Below are 15,558 nucleotides of genomic sequence, written 5' to 3'. Positions count from 1 at the left end.
TTGCTACCTTTCGTCTGAATCTACAATGTGCACATTCCAATAGGAACAAGAAAAACCATTGCATGGACAGATGTGTCCGAAATTTTGACTGGTACTGTAAATCTTGTATGTCCCAGCAGTCCTCACATATTAGAGTTTCTCATATGTCAGCTCTAACTTTTATAAGAAATTAATTGTATTTCCATGGCCATCTACAGAATACCGCTTCAATACTTAATAAGGAAAATATCTGCGACTTTTACAAGCAGTAAAAATAGAAATCTGATTCCACTTTCCTCACCCAACAGCATTACTCTCTAAGTGCTGCTCTATTTTTTAACATACAGAAAAACTAAAGTACACTATAAGTGTTACCCAATTAGAACTGAGGCTTTAATGAGGTGGGGTGACCTTGAGATTGGAAGGATGCAGGTGATGAAAGTTTAGCAGTCACAGAGTGTGAATTTACATCTGAAAAACCTATCACCTACAGAATGAATTATAACTGTGACTAAAAGCATTGATAAACCTATTAGTTGGGAAGGTTTGACACTTTGTACCGCGATGTATCAGAAAGAATTAAGAAATAATGATGTTCACAATAAACTAGATCCCATCTGGCATTACAGGGTGGTAAATCAGATTTTTATATCGCTGTTTCTATTTATAAATTTCAAGTCAAACTTTAATTTTAGCCATTGTGAGGTTAAAGAAAAATGTCATACACGTCCACACTTGAGCCCATTTCAGTGTTTTCAATCTAAGTAAATCCAAAATGCTGTGTTGTTTGATTTTTTCATGTCATTTATAGAGGTCAGGCTTTGTTTTTTTTTTATTTTTTTTTATACAGAGCTTCAAATATATGATATATTTTTTTTATACAGAGCTCGTACTTCCAAGCGTCATATACAGGGCCTTGGAAAAGTATTCATGCCCTGTGAACTTTTGCACATTTCTTCACGTTACACTCACCAACTTAATTTAATTGTATTGGAATTTTAAGTGATATACCAACACAAAGTTGCAAATATTTGTGAAATGATACATGGTTTTCTAAAAAATTTAAAAATATACATCTGAAAATTATGATGTGCATTTATATTCAGCCCCCTGTAGTCTGATACCCCTAAATTAAATCCTGTGTGACCAATTGCTTCCAGAAGTCACCGATTTAGTAAATTGAGTCCACCTTCATGTACCATAACTATTTCTTCCAGCCTTGACTAATCTACAGAGTTTCCTATATAGATACATCTGACTTCTCAAACTTTCAGCACCATCTACTGGTATTTCCAAATCTCCTTATCCTGCTTACACCCAAGCCTGCTCTTCCTGTATTTGTCTCTAGTACTGCACCTGTTGGATAGCATGTTAATAATATATAGTAAGAATATCCCCTGAGTTTCCCATGTTTAGAGATAATGCCCTTGAGTCACTTCATGTACAGTATTACATCCCCTTGAGATGCTGCACACATAGCTATGTAACCCAAGTATTTCAACATATAATAATAATACCTCCTAAGTCACATACACTAGTAGCCTCTGAGTCTCTCCACCATACACTAATAATAGACCTTGAGTCACTCTAATATTTGCTAATAGTACCCCTCGAGTCACTCCACATGTACCAATAATGCTGCCCGAGTCATCCCCACCAATAGTAATAATAATTTAGTCACTTATTTAACGCCATTAATTCCACCTGTACTAATAATGCTCCCTGAGTCCCATATTTATACTAATAGTGCCCTCTGAGTTCCTCCACGTGTACTAATTATGCCCCTAATTTCCCAAACTTTCAAGAATAATGCCCCCATAGCCCTCAGATGTATACTAATAACAGCCCAGAGACACCACCACATTTAATAATAATGCCCTTGAGTTCCCAAACTTATACTAATAATGACCCCTGAGTCATCCCTACATATACTAATAATGCCCCTAATTTCCCCAACATACGAATAATGCCCCATCAGCCCTCATATGTTCTCTAATAATGCCCCCGGAGACATCTCCACATATACTAATAATGCCCCCTGAGTACCCCACATTTACTAATAATGCCCCTAATTTCCCCATCATATGAATAATGCCCCATCAGCCTTCAGATTTATACTAATAATGCCCACAGGGCCCTCAGATGTATACTGATCATACCCAACGAGACACCACCACATTTTCTAATAATGCCCCGAGTCATCCCACACATATACTAATAATGCCTCCTCAGTCCCCCCTAAAAATGTCCCTACTTTCCCCAAAATACGAATAATGCCCCATCAGGCCTCAGATGTACAATAATAATGCCCCCTGAGATACCACCACATATACTTATAATGTCCCATGAGTTCCATGTGACAGAAAATGTAAAAAAAAATAATCATATGCATATTCCCCTAACCTCAGACCCTGTTTAATTCTCCTGTAGAGGCAGCATCCTGAGCGACACAGGGACATCATTGTGCCACCGGCGCACTAAGACTCTCACAATCTGTGTGTGATGGCTGTTCAGTGGGACACAACCCTAAAGTGACCTGTGACCTACAAAATAGAAAGTGGTGGGGCAGGGAGACCTTCCTCTCTGCTGTACTACAGAGTCTATATCAACATGCTTTATCGTTATAACCCTCTATAACTAAGCTACTAGTCACTACCAAACTTCACTATTGTTTTTATTAGTTTTTACCTTTGCTATGTGGGGCATTACTAATATAACGGGTGCTATCGCTTGCTCTGTTGCCACACAGGTGCACTTTTTTTCATTTTGTATTGCCAAAAGGTGTTGACATCTGTTTCAACCTAATTAGACCATTGCTTTCACAGATAACACAGATCAGTGTGTGAATTTAGAAATAATGAATCAAATAATTTACATAAAATAGACATAAATGCATATTCATATGCCCTGAAGTAGACAAACTCATATTATTTACGGTAGTAGGATGTAGGATGTGTGAGTGACGTTTAGGGGCCTAATCGCACTGGTAAACAATTATCTGTTACTATACATCTTCAGATTTAGGCCTCACACATGTACGTGAGAATTTTAGCACACAAAACAGAACTGTATTGTAAATGCACTCTTCAATTTGTTTCCTTAAACAATGAAAATATGAAAAGAATGGGAAAAAGGAGTGAATTCAATCTAATTTTAATGTACTATTTTAATACCATCTATATATATAATTGCCTTATTCTGTCTGTCTGTCTGTCTGTCATGCTCCAAAATTGTGTCACCGTGACAGTGTCACCGTGACATGTCCTTACGGTGACACAAAGCTGATTGGCCGCTGGGCTCGCCATGGCCCCGCCCCCCCACACCAATTGGCCGCTCGCCCAGGCTGCGCCCCCACACGGATTGGCCAGCCGCTCGCCCAGCCTCCGCCCCCCCCACAGATTGGCCTCTCGCCCCGGCACCCTGCAGGCATTGGCAATTCGTCCACGCCACGCCCCGCCCCCCTCACGCAACGCACGTTAGCTCTGGCCCCGCCCACCTCCCCCCGCGCATTCCCCGAACTGACAGGGCTGTCACGGAGGTGAGTACTGTACTCCCCCCCCCCCTCTCCCCCCCCGCGCATTCCCCGAACTGACACGGCTGTTAAGGGGGGTGAGTACTGTACTCCCCCCCCCATCCCCCATCCCCCGCTCGCACGGGAGTGGTGTGGGCTCCCGTGCGAGCGGGGGACGGGATACGTTGGCATGGTTACAAGCGCATCGAGGTCCTGTAGCGGCGGAAGATCCACACGCACACACACACACACACATCAGCTCACACTCACTCTCACACTCACTCTCACACACACCTCACACACACATCACATCGCATCCACACACTCACAGCATCCGGCGATATCCCTTGCTTCTCGGCCTCGATACTGTGCTGTTGTGACCTTCCAGGACCTGACGGAGGATCACATGGCCAGAAGCATGTGGTATCTCCGGATGTTGTGACTGTGAGCGCGTATGTGCGATATCGTCAGTGTGTGTGTGTGTGAGTGTATGCGATCGGGTGTGTGTGTGTCGGGATCGGGTGTGTGTGAGTGGATGCGATCGTGTGTGTGAGTGGATGCGATCGTGTGTGTGAGTGGATGCGATCGTGTGTGTGAGTGTCGGGATCGGGTGTGTGTGAGTGTATGCGATCGTGTGTGTTAGTGGATGCGATCGTGTGTGTGAGTGTCGCCAGAGGAGGGGACAGAGAGGGGCTGAGGCTGGGGACAGAGAGGGGCTGAGGCTGGGGACAGAGAGGGGCTGAGGCTGGGGACAGAGAGGGGCTGAGGCTGGGGACAGAGAGGGGCTGAGGCTGGGGACAGAGAGGGGATGATGCTGGGGACAGAAGGCTGATGCTGCGGGTAGAGAGGCTGATGCTGGTGCAGCATGGGGGATGGATTACAATGGGGGGTGCGCAGCATGGGGGATGGAGCACGTTTGGGAGTGCGCAGCATGGGGAATGGAGCACGTTTGGGAGTGCGCAGCATGGCGGATGGAGCACGTTTGGGAGTGCGCAGCATGGCGGATGGAGCACGTTTGGGAGTGCGCAGCATGGCGGATGGAGCACGTTTGGGAGTGCGCAGCATGGCGGATGGAGCACGTTTGGGAGTGCGCAGCATGGCGGATGGAGCACGTTTGGGAGTGCGCAGCATGGCGGATGGAGCACGTTTGGGAGTGCGCAGCATGGCGGATGGAGCACGTTTGGGAGTGCGCAGCATGGCGGATGGAGCACGTTTGGGAGTGCGCAGCATGGCGGATGGAGCACGTTTGGGAGTGCGCAGCATGGCGGATGGAGCACGTTTGGGAGTGCGCAGCATGGCGGATGGAGCATGTTTGGGAGTGCGCAGCATGGCGGATGGAGCACGTTTGGGAGTGCGCAGCATGGCGGATGGAGCACGTTTGGGAGTGCGCAGCATGGCGGATGGAGCACGTTTGGGAGTGCGCAGCATGGCGGATGGAGCACGTTTGGGAGTGCGCAGCATGGCGGATGGAGCACGTTTGGGAGTGCGAAGCATGGCGGATGGAGCACGTTTGGGAGTGCGCAGCCTGGCGGATGGAGCACGTTTGGGAGTGCGCAGCATGGCGGATGGAGCACGTTTGGGAGTGCGCAGCATGGCGGATGGAGCACGTTTGGGAGTGCGCAGCATGGCGGATGGAGCACGTTTGGGAGTGCGCAGCATGGCGGATGGAGCACGTTTGGGAGTGCGAAGCATGGCGGATGGAGCACGTTTGGGAGTGCGCAGCCTGGCGGATGGAGCACGTTTGGGAGTGCGCAGCATGGCGGATGGTGCACGTTTGGGAGTGCGCAGCATGGCGGATGGTGCACGTTTGGGAGTGCGCAGCATGGCGGATGGAGCACGATGGGAAGTGCACAACACACCACACACACACACACACACTGGGAACCACAAACAACTGCCCTACACAGACACCTACACACACAGACAACGCTGCACACACACAACACCCAACACACAAACACCGCGGCACACACAAATATACGCACATACCGCACAACACACACATTGCACAAAACATACCTCCCCCAAAACACACCACACACACACAAACCGCGCAACACACAACGCTACAGACACACTTTGCTCCACAAACAACGCAACACACATACAACACCGCTCTCACCCCCGTCACACCCAGACAACACCCAGAACATCTACAGCGCCTACACAAACACTTGTTAACTACACACAACATATATATATATAACAAAAATCATACATGAACTACACAATACGTAAATTCTAGAATACCCGATGCGTAGAATCGGGCCACCTTCTAGTATTATTTATATTTCCCAATGTGCCAAAGCTATTTTCCTGAAGGGTTAAACAGTCATCAATATACACTTTATTGATCACAGCCATAATAATTGGGTCTTCCCTGTTTAAACAGTAAGCAACAAATGATGGTGCAAACACAGCTCTTGCAACTGAACCCTATGAGAAGACACTTTGTAAAAAGAGACAGGTACACAGAAAAATGGAGGACACTATGTACTAAGATACAGTGCTATACATAAGAAGAGAGGACATTAAAAAGGGACTGCGCAATACATAAGAGTGTTAACACTCTATAATGGATTAAGTTTGACATAAGAGAGAATCTCTGTGTAATAAAATATGGCATTGTACATAACAGAGGACACTAGGTAATAAGGTATGACATTTTACCTAAATGAAGCTGCTTTTAATCAGGGACATCATTATATATCAGAGAGGACTTCTATACACTGTGTTCCAAATTATTATGCAAAAAGAGTTTAGGAGTGATAAGGTTAGAAATTTTTTGTTTGTCATGTAAACTCATTGCTGGTGATGTGTGTCAGGGCTCTTTATATCACTGAAAGCAATTGCAGATACCTGTGCACATTAGTTTGGCAGGTGTGTCCAAATAAAGGCAAGACTACTTAAGAAGGCTGTTCCACATTATTAAGCAGCCTACATTTTTTGCTAAAATGGGAAAGAAAAAGGATGTGTCGGCTGCTGAGAAGCAACAAATTGGGGAGAATTTAGGTCAAGGCATGACTACAATTAACATTGCCAAGACACTTCATCGTGATCATCGCACAATGAAGAAGTATGTAACTGATTCACAGCACACGCATGTGCGTGCTGATAAGGAGAAATTGAGGACTCTTTCCAACAGGCAATTGCATCAGGTTAAAAGAGCAGCTGCTAAAATGCCTTGTCATGGCAGCAGACAAGTTTTTGAAGCTGCTGGTGCCTCCAACATCCCCCGAACAACAAGATGCAGGGTCCTTCAGAGGTTTGCAGCTGTGCGTAAGCCATCCTGTCGACCACCTCTATCCACTGCACAAAAGCAGAAACTGCTCCAGTGGCCAAATGATACATGAAAACTGACTTCCAAACTGTTTTGTTCACTGATGAGTGCCGTGCAGCACTCAATGGTCCAGACGAGTGGAGTAGAGGATGGCTGGTTGATGGACACCCCATGAAAACACGGCTAAGGCGCCAACAAGGAGAAGGTGGAGTAATGTTTTGGGCTGGAATCATGGGGATAGAGATTGTCGGCCTCTTTAGGATCCCAGAAGGGGTAAAGATGAACTCCATATTCTATGTGGAGTTTCTAAAACAGCCCTTCCTGCCATGGTTCAGGAGGAAGAACCGTGCATTCCGCAGCAAGATCATTTTCATGCATGATAATGCACCGTCTCATGCTGCAAATAACACATCTGCATCTCTGGCTGCTATCGGCATAAAAGAGGACAAACTTATGGTGTGGCCACCATGTTCCCCTGACCTCAACCCCATTGAGAACCTCTGGAGCATCATCAAAAGGAGTGTCTATAATGGAGGGAGGCAGTTCACATCTAAGCAACAGCTCTGGGAGGGTATTCTGTACACATTCAAAACAATTGAAGCACAAACCATCCAAAAACCGACAAATTCAATGGACGAGAGAGTTCAGAAGCTTCTTTCAAACAAGGGGTCCTATGTGCAAATGTAACATCACCTAGAATTAAGTATTGACTTGAAAACTGTTTGACTTCATTTTGTAATAAGCTTATAATGCTTATAATTTCACAATTGACCATTTTGTTTTTCAAAATAAAAATAAAAAGGTTGAAAACTCTGCTGTGCATAATAATTTGGAACATGCATTTTAAGTGCATTTTGAGTATTTATGATTTTTAAAAATATACTTTTTTCATAGGCAGTTTGATCAAAAACATTTCAATTATACTCGAATAGTAGATGACTGGAAAATAACAATGACTGCAATTCATAAAGTTAATTTAGGAAAATATGAAAAAATATTGTTTGCATAATAATTTGGAACACAGTATATAATAAGAGAGGGTGCTATGCACAATATGAGAGGATGCTATGTAATAAGGGACTGTGCTATACATAGCAAAAACAGGATACTACGGGACAATGTTATGTGTAAGGGAGTTTCTTTTGCCAACAGTATTACTCCTATGGTCTCTCTACAGTCATAAAGTTTAGATACAGAATAAACTATTACATCCTGTAACTTACCATTGAGGTCTCATTTGATTAGCTTTATCTCCTTTAATGTCTTCTCCATCAGGTCAGACCTTCATGTCGATACCTTCCAGCAACGATTTGTCTCTGCTAAGTTTATGTTATATGTCATCATGTCTCTGAAAACTAATTAGCCATTTTTTCTCTAGCCAAACAAAATTTCAATTAACTGACCACTGTGCTTCCCTGCAAATCATTACCAGTTACTGCCTTGTGTCATCACCCACCCACTGTTATCCATCCCATTCTCTGTCACCCCCAATTCTTTACCAGTTACTGTCCTATAGCTTCTTTTCCTCTCTCAAATTAATTAGTAGTCCCTGTCCTATGTCTTCTTTCCTTACCACCTCCTCACAATTCATTGAGTCTGTGTCATGTTACCTCTCTCCTTCCTCCCCACAATTGATTAATAGTCCCTGTCCAGTGTCATCTCGCCTTTAAAATTCATTACCAGTCTCTGTCTTGTGTTCTCTCCCCCTCCGCAATTTACAACCATTCCTTGTATTGTGTCCTCTCTCTCTCCCCTCACCCACACAATTCATTATAAGTCCCTTACCTGTGGCCCCTATCAAGCTGTGCTTAAGACAAAAAATTGAAACACATATTTCTCCACATGAAACACTCCAGCAACGCTTCCCTCAGTAGTAAAGGTCCATGTCCTGCAGCTACACTGCTACTAGCTATGTTCTCTAATGAGAGGCAATCTGGCTATGCTTCCCCTGACAGTCCCTGTCCCGTGGCAGTAGCCAAGTTTGCCCTTATCATAATAGAACATTGCAGCTTCTGCAAGGGATTGAAAGGTGGGTTCTAGCTCCTGATCGAAAAGTCTAAGTCTGATTATGTTAGAAACTGGAAAATGAAGCTTCTGGGCTGCAAAGTCCATGGCTATGTTTATCACATTCTCTAGACGAGTGACATTTATTACCTCAACTCAAGAAATAATTATCTGCATAGTATCTTCCAGATCCGTGTTCTCCGCTTTGTATAATCTATTGAATAACCTGTCCACAGTTTAATTGCTATCTGTATAATAATTATTGCAGTGATAATTACTGTCCGGCTTGAAGCTGTGTAAAATATCCTCATAAAAGATACACTCAGTGAAGCTCTCAGTAGAAAGTATTCCCTAAATTTAAAGAGTTTTCAGAATACACTGATCAGCAAATTCTTTAATTTTAAAGGCAACAAAAAAAAAGCAAAAGTTACATGAATTTAATAAAAATACAAAAACAAGTTATAAAAGGCTACTGTGTTATTTCCTAATTACTTTTCTCAGTAGCTCATAAAAACTTTTATTTTAGTTCTTTACACACTAACAAAATAGATGTAATGCCCAAATAGTTATACTAATTGTTGGTTGGACAGTGATAACCCAGAATCTCAATAAATCAATAGAAGTCAAGATGACGTGACCAGACAGATATAAATCAATATGGATAATTATTAAATACTTACACTTTTTACACTACACTTGTCACTTTTGGTGATTTCTTAAAACAATTCAAGGGGTTATCTGGGTCTTTTGTTCTATTTTTAACTATGGGATTTAGTACTTACTGGTAGGTAGTTACTAACTAGCTGCCTATCCTCTTTTGGTTTATAGCAGTTAAGGATAGCTCAAAGTGGGGATTCTCCAGTTTCCTGTGACATCCCATTGACAGATCATCTCCTCCTCTTTCGCTCTGTTCTAACTGAGGGAGCGTCACTGCTGACGTTAAGCTGCTTGACAGTAAGATCCTCACTGCTCCATTAGAAGAACAGAGCAGCCAAGAAAGAGCTGTTCTGTGGTCAGAAGGTCAAACAAAGCAGGAGAATCACAACCTCAGCTGGAAGAGATAGTCGCAGGGCATAAACGGCAGGTAGTTCTTTGCCCTGTAATAAAAAAAAAAAAAAATAGTCATGGATAACCCTTTTAAAAAATACATCAATTTGGGCTCAACAGAGGAAATTGTGCAAAATACCAATTGAACCTCTCTACTACTCCATTGCCAATCCAATATACCACCACTGCACCTGTTGCATCTTCAATACTGAAATCGTATCCTTTTTCCACCTGTTCGGTGATCCCTGTAATGCTTCATTCATAGTGCCATAATTGCTGCAGGTGTAGCATGAGAACTAAATAGAAAATAACAATGTCTGAACAGAACTAGGGGGCTCTTTTTAGAATTGAATTACAGAAAAGTCTGTGGCAACTACTAGAGATGAGCGAGCAGTACAATGTTTGGTGGTCGATACATAAAATGATGAGTGATCACTACGATGCTCGAGTGCTTGTTACTCATGTAGAGAAGGTCAGACGCTCAGAAGTCAATGATTGTGCAATTCGGCTCTCCGCCCCAATGCAGCCATCCATAAGCAGAGCATTTTTTTTAGGGGGGAAGAAATTGTTTTTTTTTAACACACTACATCTGAAAACATTTTCCACTAGTGAGAGACATTCAAAGACTGCAAGCGGCTGTCACTGGGGTGCTGTCTTGCATTATTCACTGAAACAAGCCTGTGCATCTGCGATACCTGGACGAGCTCCATGAGTACCCGAGTACCCCGATGCTTGATTGAATACCGAGCAGTGCCGAGCATCCTTAACCATCACTATTAACAACATACAGCACTGACTGACAGCTGACTCAGGATTAGAGCTGACTGTCAGTCACTACCAGTGGCACAGTTACAGTTGCCGCTCTCTATTAACTGAGTGGTAACTGAAGCCACATTGGCGCTACCCTATGACTGAAAGCCAAATGATGCAGGCAGGAATAAAGTTAATTTCCACCTGCCAGTAAGACTTTCAGTGCACCCACCGGGCAGGTTCAGAATGCTATCAACCTGCAGATTAACCCCATATTAACTCCATATCTGCATGACTGAAAGCTGGCAGCTCCTGAGAGAGATAAAGTTCATTTTATACCAGGTACTGCACTTTCAGTACAGCAGAAGGACATCATATCTGCAGATTAATAGCATTTTCATAGAATACAGGCTGCTTTTAAACATCACAATGTTAAATCTACTGTTGTGGTAAAAACTTGTCTTTGGATAAGATTTTTTTTTTCGATATAGAAATTAATTCTCTTATTTTATTTACATATATGGGAAATTCAAAACAATTTCACTTTTGAGCATGATTTCCCATTCATTCCGCACAGTTACTGGGCCCATGGGCCTATATCATGAAAGATAGATAGAAATAAATGATCGAAAAATTTCAGATAATTTTTTAACAAATAGGAAATTAATATTGTTTCCTCCTTTTATCTCTTTCTAGCTTTGTATGAACAGTCCTGCGAGGCCTATAAACACAAAGCATATCTGTCCGATTACTACTACATTGATTCAGATGGAAGCGGGCCACTTGCACCTTTCCGTGTTTACTGTAACATAACCGGTAAGAAACAATTCCTGTTCATTCCTATTTAGCACCGTCTTAAATATTTCACAATTTTTCAATATCAAAGGAGATGAAGCTAATTAAAGCAGCAACAGCTTAATTTACTCCGAGCAGCAAGAAAAATCTACTCTCATTTTTTTTTCAAATACTTCTGTCACTTTAAAGTTTTCATTGTCATCACCTGTATCTCTCCAAAGCCGGAAAGGAGGGGACGGTCCCACAGTACACTGTTGTTTTTCTGATACAATAGGTACAATGCAGGGCAGCTGGCGATCTCAAATACATTTTAGGAAACACAAAAACTTTAGCTCAAGTTCTAAGAAGGAGATGTCTGTATACTTATACAGAGTAGAGACTATTATTGGTTCTGAAGTTGTTGGGAACCTGCTAATTCCAATGCCATATATACTTATTTCTACTTTCAGTCATAGGTTAAAAAATATACATAAAGAGAGAGGGAAAAAGGAAGGGAGTTGGAGAGGAGAGAGAGAGAGAGAGGGAGAGGAGAGAGAGAGAGAGATCTGTAACATTTTCATTGGAGCTACTCTTTGTTATTTTTTTCTACAACGTTTTGATAGCTTATTACTTTTTTTAGGTATTGCAGTGACAAAAAAACATAATTTTGGGGTTCTTGATTTTTTTGTTTACAGTATTAATTATTTTTATATTTTGATAAATCAGACTTTTCTGAACTCTGTGATACCACATATGGGGCTTTTTTTGTCTTTATTTTTATGTGGCAAAAAAAGCGTGATTTAAGCTTTTTTTATTTTTTTAAATACATTTTCTTTTACTTTTTACTGTGCTTTATACTCCCCTTAGGAAACTTAAAGCTGCGATTGTCTGATCACTTGTGCTACAGTGAGGAGAAAAAGTATTTAGGCAGCCACCAATTGTGCAAGTATTTAGGCAGCCACCAATTGTCTTTTTGTCCACTTAAAAAGATGAGAGAGGCCTGTAATTGACATCATAGGTAGACCACAACTATGAGAGACAAAATGAGAAAACAAATCCAGAATATCACCTTGTCTGATTTAACAGGATTTTTTTTTTGCAAATTATGGTGGAAAATAAGTATTAAGTCATCTAAAAACATGCAAGATTTCTAGCTCTCACAGACCTATAACTTCTTAATTAAGAGGCTCTTCTGTCCTCCACGCTTTACCTGTAGTAATGGCACCTGTTTGAACTTGTTATCAATATAAAATACACCTGTCCACAACCTCAAACAGTCACACTCCAAACTCCAATTTAGTAAAGACCAAAGAGCTGTCAAAGAACACCAGAAACAAAATTGTAGCTCTTCACTTTGCTGGGAAGACTGAATCTGCAATAGGCAAGCAGCTTGGTATGATGAAATCAATTGTGAAAGCAATAATATATATATAATATATAAATCAGACAAGGTGATTTTCTGGATTTGCTTTCTCATTTTGTCTCTCATAGTTGTGATCTACCTATGATGTCAATTGCAGGCCTCTCTCATGTTTTAAGTGGGAGAACTTGCACAATTGGTGGTTGACGAAATACTTTTTTTCCCCACTGTATATACGACAATGCTATAGCATTGCTGTAAATAGTAGAAATCACAGTCTCCTTTGAAGCCTGGCCACAGGCTGGGCTTCAAAGGAATGCTGCTATGACAAGCACAGAGGTTTTCAGCAGGCCTCCTACTGTCATAGCAAACCATCGGCGACCCGTGATCACGCCACAGCTGTGCTGATAGATGCTTAAAATGGTGTGCCCCCATGCTGGCACATGTTAAATACCACTGTCACAGTTTGACATTGATATTTAACAGGTTAACAATTGCGAGGGAAGCTCCTCTCCACCAGCAATTGTTAGCCACAGATACTGGCTGTAATACACATCCATCATCTACCGAGTATGAGGTGGAGTTACCACAAAAGCCTGCTCCACACACCCGCTTCTGACTTGGGCCGTACATGTATGGCAAATGTCATGAAGGGGTTGATAAGATCGTACTGTGCACTTGGAATATTATGTTCTCAGCTTCACATATACTATTTGCACATGATGATGTGCTGACAATGAGGACAGCAATTTTTAACTATGTTTAAAAATCTTCTCACCTAATGAACAAGTATTTTTCACAGTAGCAAATATGTTTTACCAAGACATTGACTGTATTAATTCATCATTTTGAGGCATGAAAGACTGATGCAGAGTAAAGATGACGGGGGTGTAAATCTTCAATGCAGATTTGGTTCATTCAAGTGACATACCTCATGAGTATTCTAATAGAGGCCATACAGTATTTAATAGTAAAATAATGACCACCAGTTATCCAGCAGAAAGTGTAAACCCCATTTGTCCTTTAGGAGACCTATTGACCACACTATAAAAGCATTTTTGTAATCTTAGGAGATCATTGCCTCTGATATGATTAGGGTTTGATAGTTTGACACGAACTTGTACATTGTTGGGCCAGTCAGATTACAATTAGACTAGTGAACTGTACAAGCCAGGTGCAAAGTGAGATTTTTTTTCTACATAGCCTAATCTATATGGGAAATCAGTTATGTGCCCTAGTACCATGCCTTTCATTGGTCAGTTTGCTGGCCGCAGGGAGTCCTCGGAGCATGCGGACAGCACACTGGCTGAAAATACCTTCATCTGTACATACCCTGACTGCATCTCCTTAATAATATAAGATGATATCTGGCTCACCGTAATTTAATAGGTGCCTCCGGGAAAAATAGGCAATGTAATAGTAGTAAAACCCAGGCACACAACAAGTAATCAAGAAAAAGAGAAAATTTGTATTCTTTTTGATCTGCAGATCAAAAAAGAATACATATTTTCTCTTTTTCTTGATTACTTGTGTGCCCGGGTTTTACTACTACAGCATCTCCTTAATGTTATAACCGGGGATCATCAAAGACAGCTTTTAGTTTCTAAAGAGTATTTATTGAATTAAAAGACAAGACATTATTAGAAACCCCACACAGGGAACATGGAAAGAATGGAGACTTTTCTGTTGATTTGGGTCATACGCTACGGCCTATATTTCTTAACATTTGTCATATCAGTGATGGTGATGGTGATCAGTGATGGTGACTACGGTAGTCCGCTCCCGGAGAGCAGCTGACATATTTGTATTGTGTTTTGGGCTAACGCTCACGTCGTTATTTGCAGGATGTAACAGAAGCTTCTGGAAGGGATAACTCAGTCACTCCGCTGTGTGTTATATCACTGTCATTTTCACTGTCGCAGCAGTTTCCCAGATTTTACAGAATGAATTTCACACATATTTGTAATCTTTTGTCTGTTCATTTTCTGCCTGCTTGGGGACTGATGTAGGAGCAGGTATGATATAATGCTGAGACTTGATGTATAAGCTGCGTAAATCAGAGATCCCCCTGTAAGACTAATGCCGTAATGGAAGCAAGAAAACAAATCTATATAATTACTGCTGCTGCTGGCGACAGTGCGGCATGCTGCGGATTATATGTGCACATTGTTTTTCCCTGACGATGTGGTGAAATAGTCTTATAGTTATTGAGAACTGGGTCGTACTATAAGTAGTCCAGGATTTGTCTCATGGTAAAATCACAGATAAAGGGATGCAGCGGTAGCACACGAAAGGTATATGCGTAAGACATCTTTAAAACGCCAACGTACCCAAGAACATTCAGGGCAGTATTTCTTTTCAAAGCGTTTGCTATTGTATTTTGAGGTGGCTTTTTTCCCTCTTGTATGAATTAAATAGGGGGGCAGGTTTCACGCAGAGGTCTTCTGAAAGCCACTTAGAAGCTTTGAATCCTGGAGTTGTTAAAAGAAGCTGAAAAAATGTGAACATATGAAACAACAAATATCTTTTACATTGCAATGCAATTCATTATGTTTATGTCGCGGGCGGGGAGGAGGGTGTCAACACTGCGGTCACCCCACTGCTCGGGTCCGGCGGTTGCTGCTCTGTGGTGGCTCGAGCGGTGGGCCGGATCCCGGGGGTTCTCGAGCGGCACTCCTCGCCCGTGAGTGAAAGGGGGTTTTGATTTGTTGGTGGAGGATTGGATTAAAGTCCGTGACGCCACCCACGGTTGTGGTGATTGTATAGACACCACCGCTGCTCTGTATGGGGATCCCGGGAGCGATGACAGGGAGCAGCAAAGTTGTTGGTTCTCCCCTCCGTGGGTAGGGGGTG

At 42.4% G+C, this 15,558-nt stretch overlaps 1 protein-coding gene across 1 annotated transcript in view; it reads left to right on the top strand.

The window, feature by feature from the left end:
- Positions 1-15,558, top strand: part of LOC142289690 (contactin-associated protein-like 5) — a 766,069-nt gene that overhangs the window by 199,327 nt on the left and 551,184 nt on the right. Inside the window, exon 11 of the mRNA XM_075333618.1 lies at positions 11,268-11,387. Coding sequence (XP_075189733.1) covers positions 11,268-11,387 — 120 coding nt within the window. The remainder of the gene's footprint in view (positions 1-11,267; positions 11,388-15,558) is intronic.

Source organism: Anomaloglossus baeobatrachus, chromosome 2 (assembly GCF_048569485.1).
Source record: "Anomaloglossus baeobatrachus isolate aAnoBae1 chromosome 2, aAnoBae1.hap1, whole genome shotgun sequence".
Classification (NCBI taxonomy): Eukaryota; Metazoa; Chordata; class Amphibia; order Anura; family Aromobatidae; genus Anomaloglossus; species Anomaloglossus baeobatrachus.
The sequence above is the reverse complement of the archived record's forward strand: the minus strand, read 5'-3'. Positions and strand labels throughout refer to the sequence as shown.